The sequence below is a fragment of the Grus americana genome, chromosome 13 (genome assembly GCF_028858705.1).
Source record: "Grus americana isolate bGruAme1 chromosome 13, bGruAme1.mat, whole genome shotgun sequence".
NCBI lineage: Eukaryota > Metazoa > Chordata > Aves > Gruiformes > Gruidae > Grus > Grus americana.
Window position 1 is genome coordinate 3,870,582 of NC_072864.1, and position 27,002 is coordinate 3,897,583.

General features: G+C 36.0%; 1 protein-coding gene across 2 annotated transcripts in view; it reads right to left on the minus strand.

Annotated features, from left to right (window-relative positions):
- Positions 1-2,357: 2,357 nt before the first annotated feature.
- Positions 2,358-27,002, minus strand: part of USP10 (ubiquitin specific peptidase 10) — a 55,772-nt gene continuing 31,127 nt past the window's right edge. The window contains exons 5-14 of one of the 2 annotated variants that reach the window (XM_054840423.1): positions 21,692-21,783; positions 20,043-20,152; positions 19,547-19,602; positions 18,054-18,157; positions 17,185-17,284; positions 15,725-15,905; positions 12,022-12,187; positions 6,996-7,140; positions 5,983-6,048; positions 2,358-3,453 (exon numbers count right to left, since the gene is read on the minus strand). In XM_054840423.1, the coding sequence (XP_054696398.1) occupies positions 3,266-3,453; positions 5,983-6,048; positions 6,996-7,140; positions 12,022-12,187; positions 15,725-15,905; positions 17,185-17,284; positions 18,054-18,157; positions 19,547-19,602; positions 20,043-20,152; positions 21,692-21,783 (1,208 nt within the window). In that variant the 3' untranslated portion in view covers positions 2,358-3,265. The remainder of the gene's footprint in view (positions 3,454-5,982; positions 6,049-6,995; positions 7,141-12,021; positions 12,188-15,724; positions 15,906-17,184; positions 17,285-18,053; positions 18,158-19,546; positions 19,603-20,042; positions 20,153-21,691; positions 21,784-27,002) is intronic. The other variant, XM_054840424.1, reaches the window with a different exon arrangement.

Consider the following 27,002-nt stretch of genomic DNA (forward strand, 5'->3'; position numbering starts at 1 on the left):
GCAAAAAGTTGAACTTTATTTCATTGCACGTTGCCAGGTCCTGGGAAAGGCTTGCAGGGCATCCCCCAAGAGGTAGAGGTATTTTATTACACTTGTATTTTTAATGTACCTGTATTAAGATGTCTTTAGGTAGTAAAAGCTTTCTGGAAGAAAATCCTTCACTGTTGAGTGTACTGTTAGTGCAGGAGCAGACCAACAGCATGGGGCCAACTTGTTTCTACTGAACACACCTGACATCCAACTGCAAACACAAACCTGTAATTTTTGAGTAACATGGGTCAAAACTCACCAGCCAACCGTCTTCTCCATTCAAAACCCAAGTTAACTGCAAGGAACCTGGTATCAAATAATGTATTCATTACTCATCACCTGCAGTTTTATCTGCAATATTCTAGTAAGCCTACATTATCAGAAACGTACCCTTTTCACAGTCCGCTGGAGATACAGGTAAATACTCAACACAGCCACAATGGAAAAAAAAAAAAAGATTTCTGCAGTACAGAAACTAATTCAACCAGGGTGCAGACACAGGACATGAATAATAACCACCACAGAACAGCAATTTCAAAATCTGGGTTCTTTCCTATTTGGAACAGCCCCCACTCCCCCCCCCCCCCAATTTCAACTTCATAGCAGAACCAATGTCTCACCAGCACTGACCAGTGCTGGGGGAATTCCCGTCACGGGCAGCGCTGCACTGGGAAGCCCTTCGGCAGCCCCAGCCCTTCGGGGCACCCTGCCCACTCAGCAGCCAGGAGCTGAGGTTTTCCCTGCAACTGGCCAAAATCAAAACAAGCTTTGGACAGAAAATTGTTTCGGAGTTGGTGGCACGTCACCAAAATCAAGAAGTGTCTCAGTCACCATTTTCAAAGTAGAAAATACTACTAAAATTTACTGATCAACAAAAAAAATAACTATACGTTTGGATATCCAAAACAACTGACAAAATACCGTAAAATTTTCTCAGTATCAGGATTGTGGTTGTGATGTAACATTACCTAGTAATTCAGGAAAGAAGATCACCCATCAGAAGATCACTCAACATTGAGCAGGGAGCCCAGGACCACCCCAAACACTCACCCCAGCTGTGACGCACCACTGGAGCCCCAGGCAGCACGCTCATTCCCCACAGGAAGAGCATCGGCAGGAGCAGTTCACAGGCAGGGAAGCCCCAAGTTCTCCACCGTCTGATGAGAGGGCAGCAGAGTCAGAGGGCAGATCAGGAAGGCTTTCTTCAGCAGGTCTTCCTGCTCACCCAACACCCGGGCAAGTCACAGGAATTTTGTTTTGGCCACAGGAGCCACCCATCCACAACTGCCCCACACAATGAAATGGTGTGAACTGCAACCACGACAACATCTCACCTCTAGCTCCTTCCGGGGAACAGCCATGAGTGGCCTTCCCGACGCCTGTGCAGTCACTGACTGCTGTTTCACTTGGGCAGGAAACGCAAGAAGGAAGCCCATGTCAACGGGGACGAGCTGAACCCCAAAGGCGTTCACAAGGCTGCTTCCTTCTCCTCAAAAAATTAATGTCTTTTCACCGAAGACCTGCACCCATCTCCTGGACAGACAGGCCAAAGTACGATGAAATGAGCAGTTTAAAGAAGCGTTGAAGGAATTTATTGGAACACAGTACCTGTAAAATTAATGCAGCTAATTTTACTTCCACAGCTTTGCGGAAAATAACTTTTTTTTTCCCCCTAAACGTCACCTAAAAAAAAAAAAGTGAACAGTATTTGGTCAGAGTATGCGCAGTTCAACCTTTTACTGACAGTCCGTGTTAAAATTAGCCGTTTCACTGACAACAATTATAGCGCTTCTCCAACGATGCAATAAACACAAACCACTGTCATCAAATTAAGGATTAAACAATGTATAGATTTTTTTGATCATCTTCAGCAGCAGGGAAGGCAAGAGGAAGTTGATCAAAGAAATATTTTTAACAAACCTTTCAATGAAAGTGTCAACTGGCTAAAGAAGGGAATATTTTAGTCCAAGGCAAACAAAACAACATCTCCCTCAAAACCAACCATGCAGGGCTTTCTGGCGGGATATCGAATGGATTCCATTCCCTCCTGGGGCCGACGGGCACTCAGCCCCGAAGCACCACGTCCCAGGTACAAGCCCCGCACTGGTTGTGTAGCTGTTCTGGGCTAACCGACCTCCTCTCCCTCTCCTCTCAAAGCCGAACGGGAACATTTCTGAAGTTTCAAGAAGGTATAAAACACAAAATCATCTGCCCTTCGTCTCGGGAACACTATCTACGCCTTGTAAAAGCGCTACATAACAATTTTTCAAGTTTCTGAGGGTAGAATTTACACGGGAGGAAAAACAAAACCCACACACACACCTTAAACCAACTTTGTGACTTTTATTGATGGGCGACAACTTTATACTTCTAGATATCACTAAACTGTGTACAATTAGGAACTCAACATTATAGGAGAGCAGACAGCAAAATTAAACAAAGCAGACTTAAAGAAATATCAATCTTAATTATTTTGCCCATTTTTCTTTTAATTTCATGTACACAGAAGCATAAATGCAGTTTGAAATTTCTTAATAGCAATAAAGTTACAATCACCCATCTATATAGACTAACATCTTAACTCCAAATATTTGATCTGCAATGTGTACTTAAGCAGTTTCTCATCGCACAATTATTAAAATGTGTCTTCCTATTAGGAACCAGCAACTCTGCATTTTGTACGTTTGTACATCTTTTTGAAGCACATAGGACCGTCTCCATCTCATACACATCGGCTCATATTTTACCACTTATCAAAAACTATTGGGGAAGCAGAGAGCGCTTTTTATTTTTTTTATTTTTTTTTTATTTTTTTACTTAAGTAAAGATAAAACATTTTCACAGAAATCTACAAGTTCTGTTGCTGGTGCAGGGTTTTCTTCTACTACGCAATTAGAAAGTGGGAATCAAATGCAAATCCCCTTTTATTATCTTAGGATTCAGCATTAACTCAGATTTTTTTTTTTTTTTTTTTTGTACTTTTGTGATTCATGAGACTGAGTCTTTCAACCAAGTGACTTCATTCTGCAAGGTCAAAAGTCAACACAAACTATGTTGTGCACAAACCCAAGGTAGTTTCCTTTATCACTCTATCCCATAGTTGCAAGGGAAAAAAAAAAAAAAGAAAAAAGAAAAAAGATTCACTCAAAAGAGCATTTACAGGAGAAAAAAAGTTAGTGATAGTTGGCGTTCTACAAAGCAGGTATCTTGCACACACAGCGTAAAGGGAAAAGTTTCACAGCAGGTCAACTCGGCGGTAGTACAGGAGGTAGGCTGTGCGCTCTGCAGACGGCTTCACCACCTGGTACTGATTTATCACTTTGACTGCCTGGTCATCGATGCGTAACCAGCCGTTTAGACCAATTTGGAAGACGTCCGTAGTGTAATGGCCACCAGTTGCGCTGTTTCCATGATGATAGACAACTGCAAAGAGAAATTCATGATGCACATATACACTATACCTAGATAAATATCCACTGAAAAAGTAAATCAAGAAAAAAAAAAGTCACATGCTGCTTTCTTCCAAGACTCGTTAAGCATTTATTGCTCGTGTGCTTACATTTGACACTAAAGTTTAACCAAAACCTCCAATTATAAACCTGCACAACTGACAATGCTATTCATTCAGAGGAAGATCTTACTCAAACCTTTAGAACTGTCTTTGCAAAATCTAAATTTAGCTCATTACCATTAGGTCTACATTACCTTAAAAAAATGCAAAATAATTTGTAATATTAGTAATGTTTCTCCAGCATACAAAATCTCATTATTCTAAAAGGATGTTTAAGTAAAATGAGAATTAAAAGCATCGAATTGTGTTTTAGAACATCCTAGAGGATTTCCTGGGAAGGATTTGCTTCACAAAGGCTACTTGCAACAGTGCAGCATGCTCTTCAGACCTTCCAATGCTTAGTGAGGTATTCAAAGCTACACACTCGCTCTGCCTCCTGATGACAACAGTATTTTACTGAAACTATTTATATTGAAAAAAAAAAATATCAAGGTAAGACTATGTAGAAGGTTGTTAAAAAAAAATCACGCAAGACTATGGAGTATTCTATATAGCAAAAAACCGTAAAACTTTCCTTAATGCAAAAAAAAAAAAAGTTTGAAGATAAAACACGCCATGCCATTAAACAACCAAATTACATTGATTACAAATGTAAGTCAGTTATTCCCCTCTGAGCATTCTTCAATTTTTTCTTAACTATAATTTTATTCTGACAACAGGTTCTACTGAAGTACTCATCTATGAGTTTCACAATTATTAGTTCTTGGTAACCTCCTTAACAAAATTGTGAACGGAGTACTCTGATGAACTGCTAATACTGCTACTTCTGAGAGAGACTCAAACTGGCTTCTTTCCTGAGTTATCTCCGCTGTCAGAAACATTCTGCAGAAAAGATGTTTCGGCTCTCCTTGCCCAAACCCAAAACTTAATGCTGAGCTCTCGGTGCTAGGTGTGACAACTGCCTCCAAATGGAAGAGATCTTTTATGTATGTAATTCTAAGGATGTGTACAAGAAATTATATTTTAACTCCTCGGAACATGTGAGCCCTAACCATATACTTAACAAGCATGAATAAAAAAACTGAAAGAACTGCTGTATTTGACACGAGAGCAGAAGTATACAATTATGAAATTGTTTACACTCTTTCACACTAGAGCCACACATCAAGCTTACTCAGATTTTCTTCACACTTCTAGGAAAATAAACATTTTATAATAACTTAAGCAAAGCAAAAAGGCAGAATGTACTACATCTACACATTTTGAGGAATTTAGGAAATGATTTTTTTACAGTAGCTTCAACTTGAATTACTGATGCTGTACAATTTATTGTTAATTAGGCAAATCCTGGATCATATCTGAAACATAATTCTTGAAAAGCTTATTTGTTAATTTAAAATTCATCTCACGAGCTCAGTTTCTGTGGATGAGAAGTCCCAGACTGACAGAAGACTGAAGTACTTTTGCATAGAAGGAGTTCAAAAAAAGTTACAGCAGTAGCACATTGTCTTCAAGCCACCTTAAATATGCTGTCTAAACTGGTCCTGTGAAAACCACTATTGATTAAAAGAAAAAATTTATAATTACACTGCCAGAAACAGTCCTGAATTTCCACAAGAGACAGGTACATTATTTCCTTCTGCAACTTCAGCAGTCACAAAACTGGGTCCAAGCCACCAAGTCACATAAGGCCACCACTACCAGCACAGATTTGGTGATGTAGAAGTTAAGACCTCCGGTTCTCCAGCTTATTACGTTCTTCTGACGCCAACATAAATAAGCAGGTGCAAATCGTAAACTGCGTAGGAGTATTAAACTTCAGGAAATTCATTACTGCCCAGAGACTGTTTTGTTCAATATTAAAATGCTGCTTCTGAACTCTTACATGAGCTTCTAATCTTAACCACCACTTTAGGTATTTTGTATACATCGCAGATGCTCTTCAAAACATCATTTCCTTACACAAAAATCATCACCTCCTCCAAGTTAAAACTTTTCCACCTACAATACGCTATTCATACCCTGCCAGCGATACTCATCTTGAGGGTTCAAAGGGATGCAAAACCAGCATTCGAACAGCCATTTCTAAAGACATTTGAAACATTATTCTGAGAATATGTGGTGTATTGTAGGCATAGTTATGTTACAGCTGTACTTCAGCTTCTGCTGATATTTTTCAGGGTGGATCTGTTATAGAACTCTGGTTTTGCACGAGCTTCAAGCTGGATCAGTCAGATATACAAATAAAGATATATCAATACAGGTGTATATGCACACATGGAAGAAATCACTAAATATAAGAATCTGACACCCACAAGATACTTCAGTGTAATTTTAAAGGAAAATATTTTATATAATCCAGGTAACTCCAGTGTTTCTAGAATTCTATATGCAGAATTTGTATTTGCAATACAGGGACTAGAGGCATATAGATAAAATACCTGCAAAGAGCCGGTAGGTTCTTTGGCCTTTAAAAATTTTACTTTTCACACCAGGAGATAGTAGCTCTGGAGGAGGGAAAAAAGTCACAAAGGCAATAATTAGCAAATTTAGAAATTCAATTTCAAAGGGATCAATTATTTCTAAGAGAAACTCACACTACCATAATTTAATTAAAATGTCTTCTGCAGCCTTTAAAGCATGGTCAAGGTTCTGATACTCAGTTTGCTGACACTAACATTTACAGAAGGTTCAAAACCACCAGCAAAAAAAAAAAAGGGGGGGGGGGGGGAGGAGGGAAGAGGGGGGGGAAAAATCAGACTATTCATGTCTTTCCCTGACATTCCTGCTGTCAGACAATGACAAAAATAAATTTCAGATTTTAAGATATTCTACAACCAGTTTTGTCAGTCAAGGCAAATTGAACAAGTTCTACAAATATCCATTCTTTAAAGAATTTTTAAAATAAAATACTAAGTAAAAGTGTACTGTCTGACAAAGTATTTCACCTGAGACATGAGTAATCATTATCTTTTATCTACTTTTTGCTATTTCAACTACAGGCTGGTTAACAGTCAATTTGTCAGATCAAAACAAAATGCACTTAATTTGGCAAGATTCAGATGCTGGATTATATGGAAGCTTTTACACTTTGTCAAGTCATTACCTCAAGATATTTGCTAAAAAACTTTGTTGTTTTATCCTCTGAACTACAGCTTACTTGTCTGCCTTCAGGCTGCATTTTCTATAAAATGCCAGTTTTCTTTCATCAGCCACTGTTTATTACAATAATTTGCCACTGTTCTGAATGAAATCTGAGATAAAAATATCTAGTATTACTTGGCAACAGCCTTGTATAGGGACATACCCCTCATTCAAGGGGATCACTTCCAATAACAACAATGGAGAATCTTGTGCACAAAGCTGGGAGCAAGGAAGAAAAACGCAGATATCCCCAGGAAACACATCATTATCTTTTCCCTAAAGAGAGGGGATTGTGTTCAAAAATCTTTACCTTTACTAATTTCCAGATCAACAGGATACTCAATATTCTTGATAAGCTTCTGACATCCACCAGTCTTCTCATATACAAATCGCTTGAGGTGTAAAACAAGAACAGGGGGGAGTTCTTCTAGTGTCACTCTTCGACTGATCTCCACCTAAAACATACATAGAACAAAAATGAAGAAAACCTGTAATTTTTTGTTAACTGCTCAAAATTACTCCTTTAGAAGAGGAGTAAGTATTTAATTTAAAATACGCTAGCAGAAAAAAACCCACAGATTTTAAAAAAATTAAGATAAACACTGCAATTTATGACTTAAAGCACATTGGATCTTCAACCAATGTGTTGCCTTAAAGGTAGAACCCCAATACCTTTCAGTAGAATGCAATGTGTTAGAATGAGTGTACTGCAGTGCTGAAAAGAGCTTGCTGGAGATCCCCCTGAAGAAACTCCTCATGACAGTTAGCGTAGCAAGCTATCATACTCTAATCAAAGGTCAATAACTTGTAACACATGCTGCTGAATTCAGAGAACTCTGAACTGTAGAAAACAGCAGCACCACATCTCAATACCTGATGCAAAAGGTTTGGAAAAAGCTATTTTCATTTCTAAATGCTGACACCTTTTTACAGAAAGCTGAATAGAGGGAAAAATAAAAACTAATCCAAATCACTTCTTAATTTGCAATAGGTAAATTAACCATAATAAAAAAAGAATCTCTATAAAACAGAGAAAAACTACTAAAGTATTTTGGTGTAAACACCTAAATCTACATTTATCTTAAGAAATTTCATTGAATGCTCCAGGAATACTGACTGAAACGCAAAAGCAGTATTGCAATACTTTGCTAAAAAGTTTGAATGCTGTGTCGCTTTAAAGAGTGTCCTGAGCATACCTTGCAATTCCCCACTGAAATACAAGTTTTTACACTGGACTTGTCCAGTTTTAATTGGTACTATCTTTATTCTCCCCTTCCACCACGAGAATCCTAAAACACTGTTGAAAAACACCTCACAACAGTATCATTAAAGACCTATTCACATGGAGGATAACAATGATCAATGTATTAAGAGGAGATTAGTATGCAACAGTTCAAAAATTATTTTGCATTAACCAGAAGATATTTGTCATTCAAGAAGTCCTCGAAAAACAAAGTGAGCTGTTAGGTAGGCTACCTAAAAATGAGTAAGCCATCATGATCAGCTGTTATGGAAGAGATCAGTAATTAAAGATTTTTCTTTCTAAAGAAGTATGCTGGGTTCTTTAAAAGGTTCTGAAAAAAATTGAAAGAGAAAAATCCGAGTTATAACCTCACCTTTTTCTACCAGATATTGATTTTTATATAATTATAACCAATCTGCAGTTACTGTTTGAAAACCTGAAACTGAACCCAGAATTGCAGAACAAAAATGTTTTGCTTTCTTAGAAACCATGACATAAAAAAATTTCTCAAATTAATGGCTTTAGGTTTTTCTTCTTTTTTTTAATTGAGAAAAATCTCTTTATTGTAAATCATCAGCATATTATTTTTCAATACAGGGCCTGATTATGCTAGAACCTATGAAGTGTGGAATAGCAGCTCATGGGGAAAAACTATTATCTCTTTCCAAGCTTGAAAAGTAAAACCTCTTAGGATGCTGAAGCAAGCATATTTTGTAGGGTACTTTATTTCCTCATGGATCTGAGCTGATCCAATTTACAAGAAGTAATTCTACATTTGAAGGAGAAATAGTCTCTATAAACTGTGTAAAATTTCACCTGCATCTTAAGGGTTCAAAATATGCTCTTCTGCGTCCAAACCCCATCAAGACCCTGGCAACAGCAGCAGCTTCACTGGGCACGGAGAGGAGATTCTGTGTTTTGTTTCTTTTTTTTTTAAACACCAGCAAGCCAAACAGTAAGCCTGTTCTTTTCCATTCAACAAGTACCTGCTGGTGCCCACATCCTCAATTTCCAGGAAATGACATGCAGAATAAGAAGTTAGAAGGCAAACTCTGAAAGTGAGCATGAGGATCATGCAATTCTCCCATGAACTCATGAGAGCGTGCATCTTCCACGCATCTTAGCGTGGAACAGCTTCCGCTTCTAGGGAGCAAATCCAGAGAGGCTTTATACAGAGGGGAAAAAAAATATGCACTTGATACACCTGGTTATTACTAAAGATTTTCCTGTATCGAGTCTTCTAAATCTCAAATCTGAAGTCTTTGAATTCAGAGTTTTGTGCAAAAAAGAACTTAACAGCTCCCAGCCCAGGAATAGAAGATGCTGAAAAACATCACTGCAGTGGTTTAAGCAGTTGTGACTTTCCACCCCCAGTAACCAAGCTGGCGTACGGGAGCAGATGACTGCACCTCAGCTGTGCAGCTCCGTATTAGCTTAAACCTCAGATCAAAGCAGTTTTGTGTTAAGGTCCCAGACTGAGGAGCAGCAGCTGAGGAACAGGCATGTGTTCTGCTGTCCTGACTATGTGAAGGGGCCCTGATTTCTAGCAGCAACATTACCAAAAGTGCCACAATTGTTTGCTTAGTGAACATGAGTCAGAGCCCCAAGAAAATATTTGCAAGATCCTCAAGGAGCAGTTTGAGACCTCCAGGGGATGTGAAGACTTCTTCTAAGGGGTATGTGGAAGGGAACCTGAAAAAGTAAATGAGGTAAGGCTAGCTTGTTACTCAAGAGTCTTCACTGCTGCTAGAAAACCTGAGCAGGTCTGCAAATAGGAAAAAGGGACTGAAAAGAAAATCACTTCAGTGATGATAAAAATTAAGCCCTTAAAAAAACCTTATCAACTGATGAAATATTCAAGATTTAACAAACTGATCTGCAAGTCAAGAATGAACCAAAACAACTTTCTTCAAATGTTAGCAAGCAAGTGAAATTGAGTCAGAAAGAGCAAGAGAATGCCACTACATTTCAAACACCTATTTTCATGCAAAATGCTTCATTGCTTTAAACACTGCATGAAAATCTGACTGATCTGTTTATATTATAATACACACAAACCTCAAAATCAGCTCAAAGTGATTAAAAAACAAACTTTAAGAGAAATCATTCACATATATTTGGAAGATTATTCTTTTCATATCTATTGTTTATGCCCACAACTTGTAAAGAATATAACCCAGATTGAAAAAATCAGAAGACAGTAATACTTTTGAATAATATAATATGATTTTTAGCTTTATGTTTTAAGTTCCCCTTCTGTAAAATGGAGATGAAATACGTCTTTGCAATACATTTTGAAAATTACTATCTGCAAAGTCCTACGTTGCTTCTACAGTCCACGTGTTCAGTGTTCTCACTACAATTTTAATACAAGAACAGCTATTTCAACTTTTTGAAAAAAGATCTAAAAGACATTGTGAATGCTTGTATTTCCATTCAGACTGTAAAATACAAGCCAGACCAAACCTCCAGCACCTAATTTGATCACCCATTTCTTCCAAACCCCGTAATTGAACACTGGGTTGTCAGTAAAGAAGTTAAACCCATCTGCAGTAAAACTCAAAAAATGAACGACTAGCAAAACAAAATCTATGTGGTAAATCACGATGAGCTTGCATTGCAAATGTTTCTTTCACATGGAAGACAACTGGAGAAATAAATGTTCTCTCACACTCCTGCAGAGTATACAAGGCAGACATTTCAGCTATCCATCTTCACCTTTTCAAAGAAAATGGTCCATCCTTTCTTTATCTAACCATATTCTCATTTGGAGTATTTAGAAAACTTACAGAGACAGAAATGACTGTCAGCAACTACAACTCAAGAGCCTCTTCCCATCCTGGCCTACTGAAAGAAGTTATGAATGCAAAATTTCTATCTGAACCTGGATAAGATCAAAAAGTTTGCAGAGCTACATGAGAATACAGAATAAAATGTCCTGGTACTTATAGTCACAGGGCTTGGAGGTCTCCAGAGATCCTCCACTCCATCCCCTCTGAATCAATTATAATGATTTGTGTAATTCCTGACTGGTGTTTCTCCAACCTTCTCTTAAAGCAATGAGGACAACTCCACAAGCAACACAGGTAACACCTAGTCTAGGTCCTATTCTTATTCACTGTTTGGGTATCACTGAGAAAAATCAGTCTTTTCCCTTTCAGAGCAGCCTTTGATATATTAAGTTTTACATCTGGTTCCACCTCTCTACTTCCATGTTTTTACTTCTTGATGCTTAATACCTCCTCCCCCTTATTTGTTCCTTTTACATCACAACTTTTATACTGCCATTCATTTTCATTGCTCTTTTCCAGATATTCTCCAACCACCAAGAACATGTTTCTTGAACTGATGACCTAAAGCTGAATATCGTATTACTGACAAGTTGGGTTTTTTAGGGCTGTGCACAGCAAACCAGTCAACTACACAGTGCCAAGGACACTGAATGGAGATGTTAAAGACTATTGAAAAATTTCAGATTATTAATCCAGAAACAAAGAGAGTGACCATCAGATGTTTTAGTGAGGTTCTAGATGGACTTCTACCAGGCCTACCACCAATGAATATTTTCATTTGTGATTTGTAAGTGAAATGAGTAAATCAAAATCCATCAAGGACAGCCACACAGACAACCATGCAAGTGTTCTGCTACGAGAGTGTTTTCCTTAAAGCTAGAGAGTGCTTTCAAACAATACTCTGAAGAGCTGCTCCTTTACTAAGAACATTTGGCAATCCCCAGGAATCAGTATAGTAAGGTCAGCTAAGAGCTATTTTACTCATCATAGCATGTATTATTACCACAGTTCACCACGTCAATTTAATACACACTCCAGTAAAATCTCCAACTACTACACGTACTCAGAAAACGTATCTATTTACAGGCATGGTTTTGTTCAAGAGTTAGTTCTCTTCCTTTCAGTGTACGTGTTCAAGTGTACTATGCTTTACAGCTGCAGGACACTTTGAAAAGGTTAGTACCTCTTTTGTTAGCATAAGTAATAGTGTTCGAGTAACTATTTGTAAAGCGAGAGTTGTATAAAAATCCTTTTAAAAGAAGTTTAGTATTGGACTGTAAAAAGGGGTCAACAGAACTCACCTCTTGCTTGGTTTTTGTGGTATAGCCCTGGACGGACTCTCTTGCCACCAGACTTTCCAACGCATCCTGAACTGTGCGTATCTTGTCTGACTGGATATCCAGTTGCAGGGTGAAGAAAGGTTGCAGTGTAGCAGACTCCTTAGAACTCTGCTGGTAAACAACAGATCTATGGAAACAAAAAAGTTAAAATGTAATAAAGCAGAGTAATTTTCAACAATACAGAATCTTCAAGAACTGACTGAAGTCTACCTTAGTAACTCAATGTATAGCTAATCCAAAACAACACACACAAAGATTAAGCAGAAGTTTCAACAACCTGAATCCACTTTACTGCAATTTAAATGATTTTCACATCCACTTAGAACATACTGAATGGGATTATATTGGAATTGTTTTATTTATGCCAGGATTAAAACTGTTAGTGGATAAGCATCAAAAGTTTAAAAGAAAAATACTGAAATTTTTGATAATACATTTAGAAAGATTCACCTCCAGATTCTTTTCGCATTAAGAGTTTTGAAATTACATTTTCCAACAGTGCAAAATACTAGTGCTTATCTAACTGCATGTTCTACTGTACAAATTACAACTGATTCCAGGTTCTCCAATAACAATAGACAAATTTTTTATTCACTTCACTAAGACCAATTTCACAGTGATTTTTATGTTGTTTGTTTAAATTTTGCCATAGGAAGACTGGCAGTTCTTTTTGTTCTTTCGGAAAACCGGCAGCAGTAATAACCTAGGGCATGGGAACATGTTTCCTGGTTCTTTGGTTTTTATTTTGATTTGAAGTACATTCAGTTGCAGCCATTAAGTAGCCTGGCTTGGTGCTCATTGTTTTGCGCAATGAGACCATACACTCTTCAGCCACAATGTCACTGCACTAAGTGGATTCTTCCTCATTTTCATTTTTTTTGAAACTTTCTTGAAAACTTGAAACCATCAAACATGGCTCAAGAATATTTTTTTAATTTTGAAAGCAGTACTTACATTAAAAAGCCCCAGCTGCTGCAAAAATGTGGTTTTATACAGCCAAAGAAATAATTTCTTTATTATATCATTACGCTTGTTGCAGTGCCTTACAAAGCTTGACAGTAGTAAGACAATTAACATAGCTTTAATCCATGTAGCCCTGCTGAAATTTCTCCAGGTCATGTACGAAATGTTAACATGCAGGTTTACTGCCTGTACTGCAAACTGCTACCAAAAGAGCCCCTTTGACTCACGCAAAGCCCTGAAGCACCACCAGAAAGCCAATGCGTCTTTATATTGGCAAATATATAGCCTTTAGAGGAAAGAGAGCGTATGAAAAACAGTAGCATCTTTATTTCGGTTTAACACTTCCTCCTTGGCTATATTTAAGGACAAAACCTTCAACACATGGCAAGCGCAGTGTTTCAACAAACAAACCCTTCACTGTGTAAGTCTTGCTGCTTTTGGATACACTTCCGAAACCCTTTTTAAGCTAACCATTATTTAGCGCAATAATCAACAGAAAAATGCTAACAACTCCAACTGTTTTCAAGTCCATGTATTAAAGATTTAATTAATAATACCAATAACATTCTGAAAACATAATGTTAAGGAAAAACCTTTTTAAAAAATTATTAGAAATTACATTGTGACATTTCTTCAGTAAGCTATGCAGAAACCGATTTGATAGCAAAACCTTTGCTGGACTATGATTTTCTGTAACAATTTCACTTATTAGAATAATTACAAATTTCAACTGGTCAAGGGAAAATGCATCCTTTTCAATGAATAATTACTTTCGGGTACTGTAAGAACTCTAGAGTAAGAATTTTTCAGGAAAACAGGCACTGCCCATTGCTACCCTGCTTAAACTACAACAATGTCATTGATGTATTTTCATTTAAAATAACAGTGCATTTGAAGGGAAAAGTTGGTATTACTTATGGAACTATTTAGCAGACTTCTAACTGGCTTGTGAGCTAGCTGGCATAACAAACACTTGAAATTCATACAAGCTGAAAGTCAAAAGGGACTCCTGCACATGAAGAAACCAGATCCTGACAGAACTGCATCTCTTTGTGCTAACACATTTAAGTCTCACATTGCTTAAGGAAGACTTTTTGGGTTTTGTTTTGGGGTTTTTTTTAAGCAATTTTTGCCTAAATGGCATTTAATAGACAATTAAAGCCTTGAGGACAGCCTAAAGTTTCCCAAGCCAAAAGATGCCAATTGAAACCATGTTTTCCCAGCTGCTTTTTCCGTTCCATTTTTCCAATTTCTGATGCTTTCATTCAGTGGACTTCTACTGGCAATTCTGTATTCAATCCTTCCTACCTCCACCCTCAGCCTCAGAGGATGAGGCTTTCCAGCATCACGGCATGGGATACTGTTTCTGCAGTAAATTGTGTGACCTGGTTTGGAAGCTAAATAACATGGGTGTGGTGACAGCAGACAACAGATGTCGGATTGGACCCTGTGGTTCTGTTGCTCAGTGCAAGTTTTTGCCTTTTTCCAGTATTACCTTGCTTCATATCATTTTCTGTGGACTTCTACAAAAGGCAGCTTTCTCTTGGTATTCTTAATTTAAAAATCTCTCACATAGAAATCTAAACAGTTTTGACCTTAATACACGAAGGGTATTAACAATGCCTTGGGTACATGAACATACCATCAACGTGGAATTTCATCAATACGTACAAACATCTGTCTGCCAATTTCTATGGAAAATATCATTTTATTTGCCAGCTGTCTGACTCAAATCCCAGAAGAATAATTTCAGTGCATTTCACAGGCAGAAGGCACTGGCCCACATTATTCACACCTCTAGGCTGAATACCTGGCAATGCAGGGAGTCAAACACTAGCAATTAAGTGTCTGTCTCCAATGTAAAAATAATTCTTCAAGTCTAGCATTTTTGTTTTGGAATATGTTTTTAGCAAGTGTTTACCTTGCTTTCATTTTAAATTATACATTTCTCCAAACAAGTCATGAGGCTTCCTTTCCAAAAAATATTCTTTCAGTAACTTCTTTCTGCCTTCATCTGGTATCAGACCTGAATATAAGTCATGTCCCACATTCTTTTCACTCCTGTAACATCTTCAAGTAATTTACATTTTCCAAACTTCTTTTGCCTTAAACATTTATTAACTATTACACAAAACTTTCCTGCCTTTGGGAAGCATAAGTGTCTAAATAACCAAAGGTTTACAGTTATTTTTATTTTATTTCATTCTTTTACTGACCAGATTTAACTCTTGGCAAAATCTCACTATCCCTTAGTATCCTTATTTACTAAATGAGTCAAGTCTCCTCAGAGGTCAGAAAAATTAGGTAGCTCTAAAGTTCTTTGGAATTCTTAAGGTATTAATATCAATACACAAAGCAATACGTATTTCAAACTCCTCTATATGCTGTTGAGGGCTTTTGTTCTCTAAACACTCTGTTCTTTTAAGACAGTTTAAAAGGTTCAGACTCTACAATAAGTCATACAATCATTTGATCATTGATCAATCTTTTGATCATTCTGGTCCATCTTCTGAACTCTCTCCTGCATAAAAAAATGCTTCATGGTAGAATGTTCACCTCTCCTGAACAAACTGTGTAACAGTCTTTTCCATCCAACTATCCAATAATGGTGAGAAGTACAAAAAACAAAGCAGAGGAAAAAATGATCTATAAAGACAAAGCAGCCTACAGTCTCAACAACTTTGATGAAAAAATACTATACCTTATATGACCACCAAAAATATCAGTAATTGGAGTCTGAACAAAGTCTGCCTGTCGAGTGACTGATGATTTGTTGCGAGGTCCCACTTGCTCCCACTCGTCCTCACTACCTTCCCCTTGTTCATCTTGCTCCTCTTCTTCATGAAGAGTCTGAGCCTCAGGGCCATTGGAAACCGAGAGTTCTTGAAGTGAAAAAGAAAACAAACCACCCGCATTGATTTTTTTTTTTTTTTTTTACAAATAAAACATGTACACAGATAAAGAATTTGAAAGGCAAAAAATCCAAAACAAATACTTTTCAGAAGATAAAATATTTTCATAGATCACAGATTTGAGAAAGTAAATGAGCCCAAGTATATTCCAGGGTCACTCATAGCTGGACACATTCATGTATTAACAGAATGCAGCTCACTGATGACTGTACGTAAACAGATGTAGTTTTCTAGCAAAGTATGATATATTTTTAGTAGTAAATTTATGGGGTAGAAAATTAGAAAGTGAAGTGTTATTCTGGAAACATAATTATGCCATTATTAAATACAACTCCTTTTCTGCACAGATATTTTACAGGGAAGCCAAGGCTTAGCAAATATTTTCTTTGCAAGTGCCAAAGTCAGGAGGCTATAAACTGCACACAGCTAAAGAACAAAATATGGAATGATCATTTTATATCATAAAAAAATTATCCCAGTAAAGAGAAATTGGATAACTAGTGATCTTAATTCTACATGTGGCTAATACTTGGCTAAGACCAACAGCGTTTTGTTTTTAATAGGGGACCCTAACACAAAGGCATTGTAAAATAAACCAGCATTTTACTCTGCATACAAATTCTAGTATTTCTTTCCAAGAAAATTTTCTCCAACTTTGTCAATATGAACTTTAAAATAATGTAATATTTAATTAATATGTTCTGGGTTTATAAATTAGCCATTAGCCTAGAAGTTTCTACTTCAAAAAAATGGTCTTAACAGTGGTTTAAAGATCAGTGACAAAACACATGGCTGTATTTCTGAACTACTACGGAGAGAGCCAAAACCCTCAAAACTGCGACTGCAGGTATCAACATACCTATGCTTAACTCAATTTGAGTCAGTCTCAAATAATGCTCAGTTGAGCTCAGTAAAAATTCGTAACACAGAAATTTGATGTTTAAAAGGACTGGGTATATGAGTTATTATTATGGTCATTCGGAGTATTTACTGAATGATAATGCTTTTTCAAATACCAGCAATACTTCAGAACAGACTAATTTTATCCTTTAGACAGATTTTAACAAAAGATTATTTGTTGATGTCTGAGTCGCCTAAAACATGGCATTCTATCCCTATCTCAACATCTATTCCAAACATTTCTCTGTATTACAGAATCACCACCAAAAAAGGAGAATATGTGAAAGAAATTACGTTTGCTACAAAAAAACCAAACCAAACCAAACAAAAAAACCACTAAAACACTCACTTTCATTATGTGGAGAGAGAAGTTTCTTTAGGGTCAGCATTTCTTCATGTAGTCCATTGAGGATAAATCCCAAGTATTCTTCAGCATCCTCTTGCCTGCCCTGAATAAAATGTTTTTTTCAATTATTATATGGCATTTTCATGTTTTCTTTTTAACAGAAGGTTCATGACATTGAACATCTAGCTTTCTCCTATTAATTTCACTAACATACCAACTACTCAGTCTAAGTGAAGTCAAATAAAAGTTTAAATTTTATTATAACCACCCCTCATTTTTAAGCAGTTCAAAAAGAACCTACACATTAATTGATAACCTGCCATAAACAGCAAGTACAACATAAGCTTAACCTGGATACAAGTATTTCTGCATTCTTCTCAATAAAAATTCCATTTCACATGCGAGAGTCTTTTTTTTTTTTTTTTGCTATTTCTTTTAAAAGTAATAAACGTTGCTGTCAAACCAAGGCCAAACCAAAAGATGGTTCAAACTATTATCTTTTCTTTACATTGAAACTAAACCTGAAATAGTATTTTGAAGTCTCTGTGGACCTTCAACCATTCCAAGCTGAATCCCAAGCAGAAATGAACAACTCCTCATTTCTTAACTATAAATCAGTAGTAAGTACCTTCTTTATAAAGAGATGTTCCATTCCAATCGTAATTTATTATTCTGACATATCAAACTGACTTATAAATAACATCTTCCTACAATTTAAGTCCCAAGACAGTTTAGCTTCATTATAATGAACTATCAACTAGTTGATTTCAGTGATACTTAGTCACAGAACCTGATGTATGGCTTTACTTTGTTCTAAGGACAGTGACTGCCTCGCAATGCAATTACAAAAGTCAAAGATTTGTAAGTCACACCTTTTCAGAGAGACTTGACTTTATAACCGTCAAAAGTCTATAAATGTATGTAGGTTCAAAGGCAGCTCCTGGTCGGATGTCTCTCACCATTTTATCACCTAAAGCTGCAAGGCAAAGAGAAGTACATATAAATAACAATATATATAGTTTTTCTACATTATACCTTAACATCCTCTTCACAAATCACTAGATTTTGGAATCCAAAACTCCTTTTTATTAATAATTTTATTACAGTTTTAGTGACTCAAGCTCAGAGTTCATAAGATACCACTCTTATCTTTTTTAAGAACATCTTACATTACCCTACACAGATTTACAGATGGTCTGGAAAAGTTAGTACTCTATATAGTCAACACTCTGAAGACTGACAAGAATATTCATAGCCATCGTGAAAGAGTAATTCTGGTTCTATTTAAGTTTTTGTACTTCCTTAAATCCTTTATGTATTTGTAATTCTAATAGATCACTTTTTCTCACTGTAGGAAAAAAATTAAAAAATTAAAAACCAACCAGCCACCCCCCCAAATAGTTTGACAGAATGTTCAATCTAATGGCAATACAAGGCCTCAGAAACTATATTTGAAAACCACACAATGCAATAAAATGACCTAGAAGTATAAGAAGTTGCATAAGACAGTAAGATCTGTTTTACAGAAATAAAACTTAAGCAGCAAACCACAGAAATGTCTGAACCGTTTGGAAATCACTGGAAGAACCAGCTCCTTGTGATATTTTCTTATAATGTTACATAAACACATTCCTGAAACTGGTTTTTTATTACTATAAGTTTGTAATACAACTGATTTGGTTTAGAGATTAAAAAAAATGAAACCTACAAGGTAACTTACTTGCATCAAAAAAATGTTCTATTCTTCACTAGATAATCACCACTGATCCTAAGATCTATTAGTAAAAATCATACACTTCTGAAAGTTTTCACATTGAAACAGTGCATAGGATAGGGAGGAATTAAAAGCCACGGTAACAGGTCTGCAGGCCATCTCTAACTGCTACAGAGACCTATTATGGTCCATCTTGTTCTGAATGAATGTGTTTAGTATTTCAGGAAGAATGATAGAACTGAGCAAGTTCATACATCAAACACCTGGAAATATGTAATGAAGGGAGTAAAATACAGTGAACATCAAATGATTTTGTTAGAAAGTGCACGTTCTTAGCAGACATCTTAACAAGCTAACCTTCAATAAAAAATATTTTCATTGCTTTTGTATGTTTGGTCTACTAAATAGAAGAAAAAATATAAGGTCCACCACCTATGACTTCTTGAAATGAATCACCAATAAGGAAAAATATAACACTGACAGAAAAACAGCAAGCTTTTTAAGGTATCAAGAAATCCCAAAAGTCCAAAGAGCCATGACGGGGATGAAGCACCAATATTTGAAGGTATTAAGTACATCACACAACACAGATCCTTACCCCAAACCTTTTTATCATGTTTTTAAGACTTTTCTCCTGCTATTCCCACTCACCTTGTTTTGCTTTAGGAGGTACAGGCATATTAGTGAACTCATTCATTAAACGAACACTGAAACAGAATGGAAGGAACAACTAGACATGAGCAGCAAGTTAAGATTTAGAAGGACAAATAATAAAATTAGATCATTGTCATTACTGACCGCCAAAAAACCCAAAACAAAATCAAAGAATATCATAAAGAAGTCTGAGTAAAGTTCAGAAATAAAAATATTAACTTGATCATTACTAATGACACAAAGGTGTTAGGTTAGTTCTTGCAGCTCTGATATTCCTCAGGCAACAGGAAGTATCTTCCTTGACTAGTCAAGCAATTGTAAAATACCTAGTTCATTATAAAAACCACGTATCACCAAAAAAACCACACAAAAAAAGCCCTTCTGGATACATATCAGCCTTCAATAATTGCAGTAAACAATCATCTGTTAGATACTTCTGAATGAGCTTTGTCAGGTCACAGATTTTTTTATTTTTTTTTAACAAGCTACTTACAAACTGTCTATCATTGGTGTTGAGGTACACGGCCGCTGTGATTTTGAATACATTGGAATGGACTTCATTAAATGATACATTGGAGGGCAAGCAACCAAGGCTTGCAGGGTCTATACAGTGGCATTAAGGAAATATTCAGAAAATGTAATCTGCATATTAACCAAATATTCAATTATATTTAAAATTCTATGCAAAACAAAGCTAACTTTTTATTATGTAGACCAATAGCTAAATTGGAACAGATGGATGGACTTTTATCACAACATTAATAATGTACAGAAGTTATACTAAAACCCCTGGCATCTTGTAACACACAGTGATTTCACTGACATTTTAATAATGTCAAAACCTTTTAGTTAAAAGGTGAAGGAAACATTTAGTCTAGGAGCAGGAGAGGAAAAGAACTTTCACAGGAAAGACTTCTTACAATTAACAACTTGAAAATTGGCAACTGATAACCTGCAACATGTTTTCTGAAAAGAATGGAAGAAGCCAGCTGACAGACTTCAAGTTAGAAGTGATGATTCACCCCCACAACCAAACCAAAAAAACCCGCTGTGATGGAAAACATTTTGCAGCATAAAGAAGAGTCTGGAGTACCCAGTAAGACTACAGCGTATAGTGGGAGAAAATACTTTAAAAACATCAAAATCCATGCTACCCAGCAAGAACAGTGAACAGAGGAAATGTATTAGAAGACTGGAGGGGCAGGGAAAGAACAACAAAGGCTGCGATCTCAACACCTAGAGAGAAGTATTAACTTGATCCCTACAGTGCTTCAAAAATTGAGTAACAAATTTCTGTGTAACATTTTAAGACTGAAAAAAACGGGAGCTAATACATACAATCAGATGAGTTAACCAGCAGAACTGGTTAAGTAAGGTAAAAGCTGATGGTTAAAGCAGAATCACTGGTCTGAAAATAGGTTATTAGGTTCTGCAATGATCAGTCTTGAAATTAGTCAAGCAGTTAAATAAAGGCATCCTAATTGTCACTTGCAGTGAGCCACTGGTTAACACAGGAGATCTAGATATTTTCATTAAAAAAGGCATTATTAATAACTGACGTAATACAGCACCGAAGAAGGAAGATTTCTGTTACCCAAGATGAAAGTTATTTTTGCAGGGGAATGTAATTCTAATACATGAAGAGTAAGCTAATCTACCATCCTGTTGGAAAAGGATTATTTTAAACACTGCATTTACACAGATGCTATGATAGCAACAGCCTGCTCAACAGAAAAACAAATGATCTGCCTACCAAATTGTCAAGACAAAGCCTAAAAGAAAGAATAGTTACTTCAAGTACAAAAGAGAAATAACCACTTAAGTTATGCACAAAGAGTTACAAGTAAACATAACTAGAAATTACAAAGAGAAAATTACAGTCCTGAAATATTTTGACAGAGGTAACAGAGACAAGCTTCAAACAGGATTGTGCAACCAACTGCAGGGGAACCCTGCACACAAGGTTCAGCGATCCAAAATACCCCTGCATTTCTAGATGCTAAAACATTTTAACCACAGTAGTAGGATATGGGAAGACAAACACTTTTATAGAATACTTACCAGAATAATCCAGAAAAACTTTGACAGATATAATATACAAATTTTAACTTAAGTGTAATAATTTTTCGAAGGGAAGGATACAGCATTGATGTAGCACCAGTTTCCTTTGTTGATCAGCCCTCGTGGTTGCAAAGACACTGGTTTATGTATTAGTCTTACATTTTCCAGTATTTCTGCAGAATGAGAAACAGTAAATTGAACATCAACAAAATGCACATGGTAGTCATCAAAACAAATATCTGTTGATGCATTACAAAATAATTCAAATCAATTAACAAGATTCCCAGAAACTTTAGCAAATAATTTTCGCTCCATTAAAACACTGCTCATATTTCAAATGAGACATATTTCTTCAACCGAAATCCTGGAATTTGGGTCAGGACCGTGCTGGTACAAAAACTAATCATTGTAAATCATCTCAACATTGAGAAGATATATTTGTTTTTATTTTTGTTTTCATAAAATCAGATATGTTTTTTCATATATAGATACATATATCCCATTAGCTGTTATCCCTTGCCACCGCTTTTATGAAGTATTTCCCAAATTCTTCTGCTTGGACAAAAGATGACGCTGAAATAGTGGTCTCGGTTTACATGTTTCAACATACACTATCTTACAACAAAAATATCTTAGTGCAAACAGGACAGACAGATATCAACATGGTCTCCGGAACAATGTTTTATTTACTGCTTTAAGACTTCCAAAATCTACAAGATAACAGGCTTACATAGTACAATGCCTACTGTTTTTCTGCTTTCGAAAACTTCAGCAATGGCCCAAGTTTAAAAATTAGAAACCACTGCACATAAATTAAGTCTGTTGCAGTTATGAAACTGAGAGCAACAGGGGGAGTTTTTCCAGGAAGTCTGACCTGTTATTTAGGTACCTAAATAGAAACTGCTTAAGGAAAATATTGGATCTGGTATATTTTAAATTTGCAAAATAAGAACAAGAGGTATACAAGACAGAATAAAAAATGCGAATAAACATAGTGATTGTCTACCAAGGGGGTTATTTATTTTTATAATAAATGTGAGGCCCTCTAAAGCCCTTATATGCTACACTGCATAAACTGAAGAGTTTAAGCTATTCTCTAGAAGGACTATCTAAACAGACAAGATAACATAGTTGGAAAAGCAGAGACACAAAGCCATAACTAAGCAGAGGTGGTGGCAGAATTGCAAATAAAATCCATGTCTTTCTACTTCCAAACTATCTCTTTACCTATAAGATCATATTTCCTGCTGACATCACCAGTTCTAACCAAATAAAAACATGCCAAAGAAATTAGAAAATATTTAAATCAGTCTTCTGTTACATAAAGAACCTGACACCTGAAAAGGCAGACAGCAAAAAGATGTAAAAGGGAAGATGTTAGCACCTAGCACAGATACAGATGAAAATTCTTCTGTGTTGAAATATATGTTATTGATGCTGAAGTATTTCAGACTATATTGTTAAAGCAGCAATGCGTTGTGCACACAATCTTTCTGTTACTATACCTAAGAACTGTTGAAAATTAGGATAAAAATAATGAAAAAATTATTTGTTTTTAATGTCTATCAATAACTTTTTATGTAAACTGTATTTTTTCCCATTTTTGTATCATACTAAATAAAAATATTATTAGGACCTTTAGCATCCTCTTGTGGTCATAAAACTGCTTTGTAAACAGTGTTTCTTTTAACATAAAGAATTATTTTTGTGTACAGCAATTACATTTAATAGCACATTTTAATCTCGCATCTAACATTTACACAGTAACTAAAAGAACTTTTGCAAGAGTATCAGAAGAAAATTACACTTACAACCATGAGAAAATTTTCTTAAAATTTCAAAACCTGTTATAAAGTACATGTCACTAACCAGAAAGATTCACATTCCCTTGGATGGATATTGAACTGTGAAACATGGCTCTGATTTGAAAACACATCTAGAACAGTATTATCATGTTTAGAAATTTCTGTTGGTAAACAGAAAACATTTTGCTGAAGCTCATTCACTAGGTGATGTTATTACAAATACCTGTCAATTTTTTTTAAAAAAAAAAAAGGTAATTCCCTCATCAATGCAAATCCAAAGTTTAACAAAAGAAAAACCCTCTGGATATGGTCTCCATAGTGAAGAGATGCATGTTACAAGTTACCATTTTAATGCTTAGCTTGAGACTGTTATTTGGCAAACATTACACGTGTCACTCAGATCTTGCATGCCTCCATCCCACATCTACTTGCTCTAGTGCTTACCTAGCTTTATACGAAAAAAAAAATTTAATATGTAACATTGAAACATCTTTGTTACAAATTAAACTAAATCATTCTTGTCTTGTTCACTGCAAGAGAGAAGTGAATTGCCATCTGCTTTATGAATTTGTTTTACATATTTGAAGTTACACCCATGATCACTCCAACAACCTCATCCGGGACAAAGTAAATCCAAATTTTCCATGTTTGCCAAAAGAGTATGGGTTTTAAGTCTTACTTTTGTTTTCTCTGCTGCGCTACTACATCTTCCTTGAGAAGTAATGCCCAAAGACTGGCATTTTCATCGAGTCCTCAACAGCAACAACAGAATTATAGTTCTCTTCCATCTTTTCCATATAAATTGGTATGAACGCACACTGGAAATAAAACTTAGTCGTCTTCCGCTTTACTAAGGGACACTTATCAACTCCCTAGAACTTCCAGGTTGGTTTTTTTTGGTTTATTTTTTATTTTTTATTTCCAACCATCTGTTCTTCATACTGTATGCCTGCATTTGATTTCTGTTCTGGTGTATCCTTCCACACTTGCAGCATTTATTGGATTCCCCTCCTTCCAATTTAAAATCATTTTAGACTTAGTCAGATCTTACATGTTCTTGTTCTTCAATTCATCTGAAATTCTGCCTGCTGTAAACAGCACTGTTAATTCCACCATCCACAATGAAAACACTACAATAAAAGATGATTCTGAGAATCTTTTTGGATTCTCCCATTGAAATTTCTACCAAGAACAGTTAAAAGACTACTCAGAGAACAGCTAGTTTTCCAATCACTTATTTCCCTAGCTTACTTAGAACATTACACAAGGTGTTATTAACTATCATCAGGTTACGCATTAGAGGGTAGTAACTGTGAAACATGGGAAGTGAAGCCTCCAAATTATACTTTTTACAAATATGGACTATTTATAACCTTACTATCCCTTAGAAACAAGTTATTAAAATACTTGTCCTAGCATCTAAATCAGGCTAAGGTGTATAGTTAATAGGGTTGTCCCTTTCCAAATATGCAAGCGTTGTACCTGTACTTCTCTACTATTCTGTTATCTGCCTTGAGTTTTGCCAAATAAACATCAATGGTTCAGTTTGCTTCAGAAATTTAACTTGTTCACTAGTGTTGCCAGTAAAGCCTCTCACCACACACCTTAGCCACTTGCTAAAATTATCTCTTCAGTAATTTTTCCTCATCAAGATTAACATGAAATTTGTCTATTTATTTTCTAGTCCTGATCTTCACCTCCTTATCTTGTGTAGCTTTCGTTTAAGTGTGAGGACTAAGAAACCACAGACCTTCACAGGTTGAATCAAGTAGCATTAAACAATCTTAAAGGCACCCGTGAACCATTAACCTCCCTTGTAATAACTGGTGAAATTAAGGCACAAACCAGCAATTTGTCCCTGGAAAAGTAAATGATCTTGTGTCCTGAGCACATGTTCTAAATAAAAACTGTACAGAAGGGCCTCAGAGCTCCAATGTTAAGTCAGAAGATTTGCTAATTTTGCTTGCTAAACTTGAGATACTTTAGGTCTAGATTTTACCTGTGTTTAGCACCCTATGGCACTTACGGTCAAAAATTCATTCCAGTTGGCATGAGTTGAGACTGGTGAATTCCCAGCAAATCCAGCAACAGGATCTCAACCCAACCACACAGAAAACAAGGAACACAATCAGCAGCTACCTATGAAAAATACACAGGATTGCTATACACCCTTATACAACGATGCTAGCCTAGACAGAAGATTTGAAATGAAATATGTACAGAACAGAGCAAATGATCTGTCTGGAAATCATAAATGTGAAACTCACCTAACACATTTTTGAGTGTGGGCGTATGAACAAAGCACTAATGTACCTATTCTCCAAAAAGGACAGAGAACATTAAGAAAAAGAACAGACAATAAAGTCACCTCTTTCCACACAGTGAAGCACTGATTACACAGCATTCAGATCTTCAAGTGAACATTTCATACCAGAATCAGTAGCATTTGAATTACAGCAATGTAACTCCTACCTAAACCAGCTGCAATGAGAAGATTAATTCCTTCTCACTGGAAAAGAATCTATACTCAGATTATTCCTCTGCAAAATCAGCTAGCTGATAGTGAAGATGCAGAAGAAAACTATAAAAATTACATTGCTATTTTAATACATTAAAGACCAAATAAAAAGCTCTGCTCCCACCTGGTGGCAAAAAATAGTACAGAAACAGTAAAAGTCTAAAAAGTTAACTTAAAGCTGAAGCGACTTGGAAAAGATAAAAACCAAAAAACCTTTTTCATCTATGGCAAGCAGTTCTAGCTTTATGGGTGCCATTAAAATAGTTTTAAATTAAAATTCCTTACCAAATGATAGCTTAAGATTTTAAGAGTACAAAATACTCGACACATACAAGTTCATACAAACCATTATCACTTGCTTATACTTTTTTTTTTTTTACTACAGTCAACTACCTCTGTGACACCTAAGTGAAAAATACACAGAAAGATAAATTATTCTGACAGCTTTCCTCTCAACTGATAATTTTAACTAATGAAATCATTACTGAGTAAGGAGGTGATGAGAGGCAGGCATATACTTCTGTGTATTCCGAACAGAAATGCCCAGGTCAGCTTCTGGTTAGAGGAAAAAACTTTGACTTGAAGCTGTCACACACAAAATGTCGTTGTACTTGTAAATTAGCTTGTAGCATAAATAGGAGTTTGCAAAAGCCTTTTGACATATGGACTATTTCACAAATTTAAAATAATTATTTTTGTTTCAACACTCATGAATCAGTGACACAAAACGCAACCAACTGGGTATTCTTCTTCATGTTTTCTGACTCAATCTGCAAAAAGGATCTCATGCACATTCTAGCATTTCTCATTGAGCCACAGGACCAATGGTGAAAGCCTATCACACATCGCCTTTCCTGATGTACCCTCTGGACAGTTTCTTATGGTTATTCTTGAACAGGCAATAGCTAGCAGTGCTTCTGAATAAAACAGTATTGTTTATAATGGTTAAGGATAATTCTTCAAAATTTGAAAGACAAAGACCTCTCAAACAGCAAATCAATAAATATAAAAACTACTTCCTGAATTAGAATTTCTGAAGCAGGACCTATTTAAACGTTACTCTTAAGCT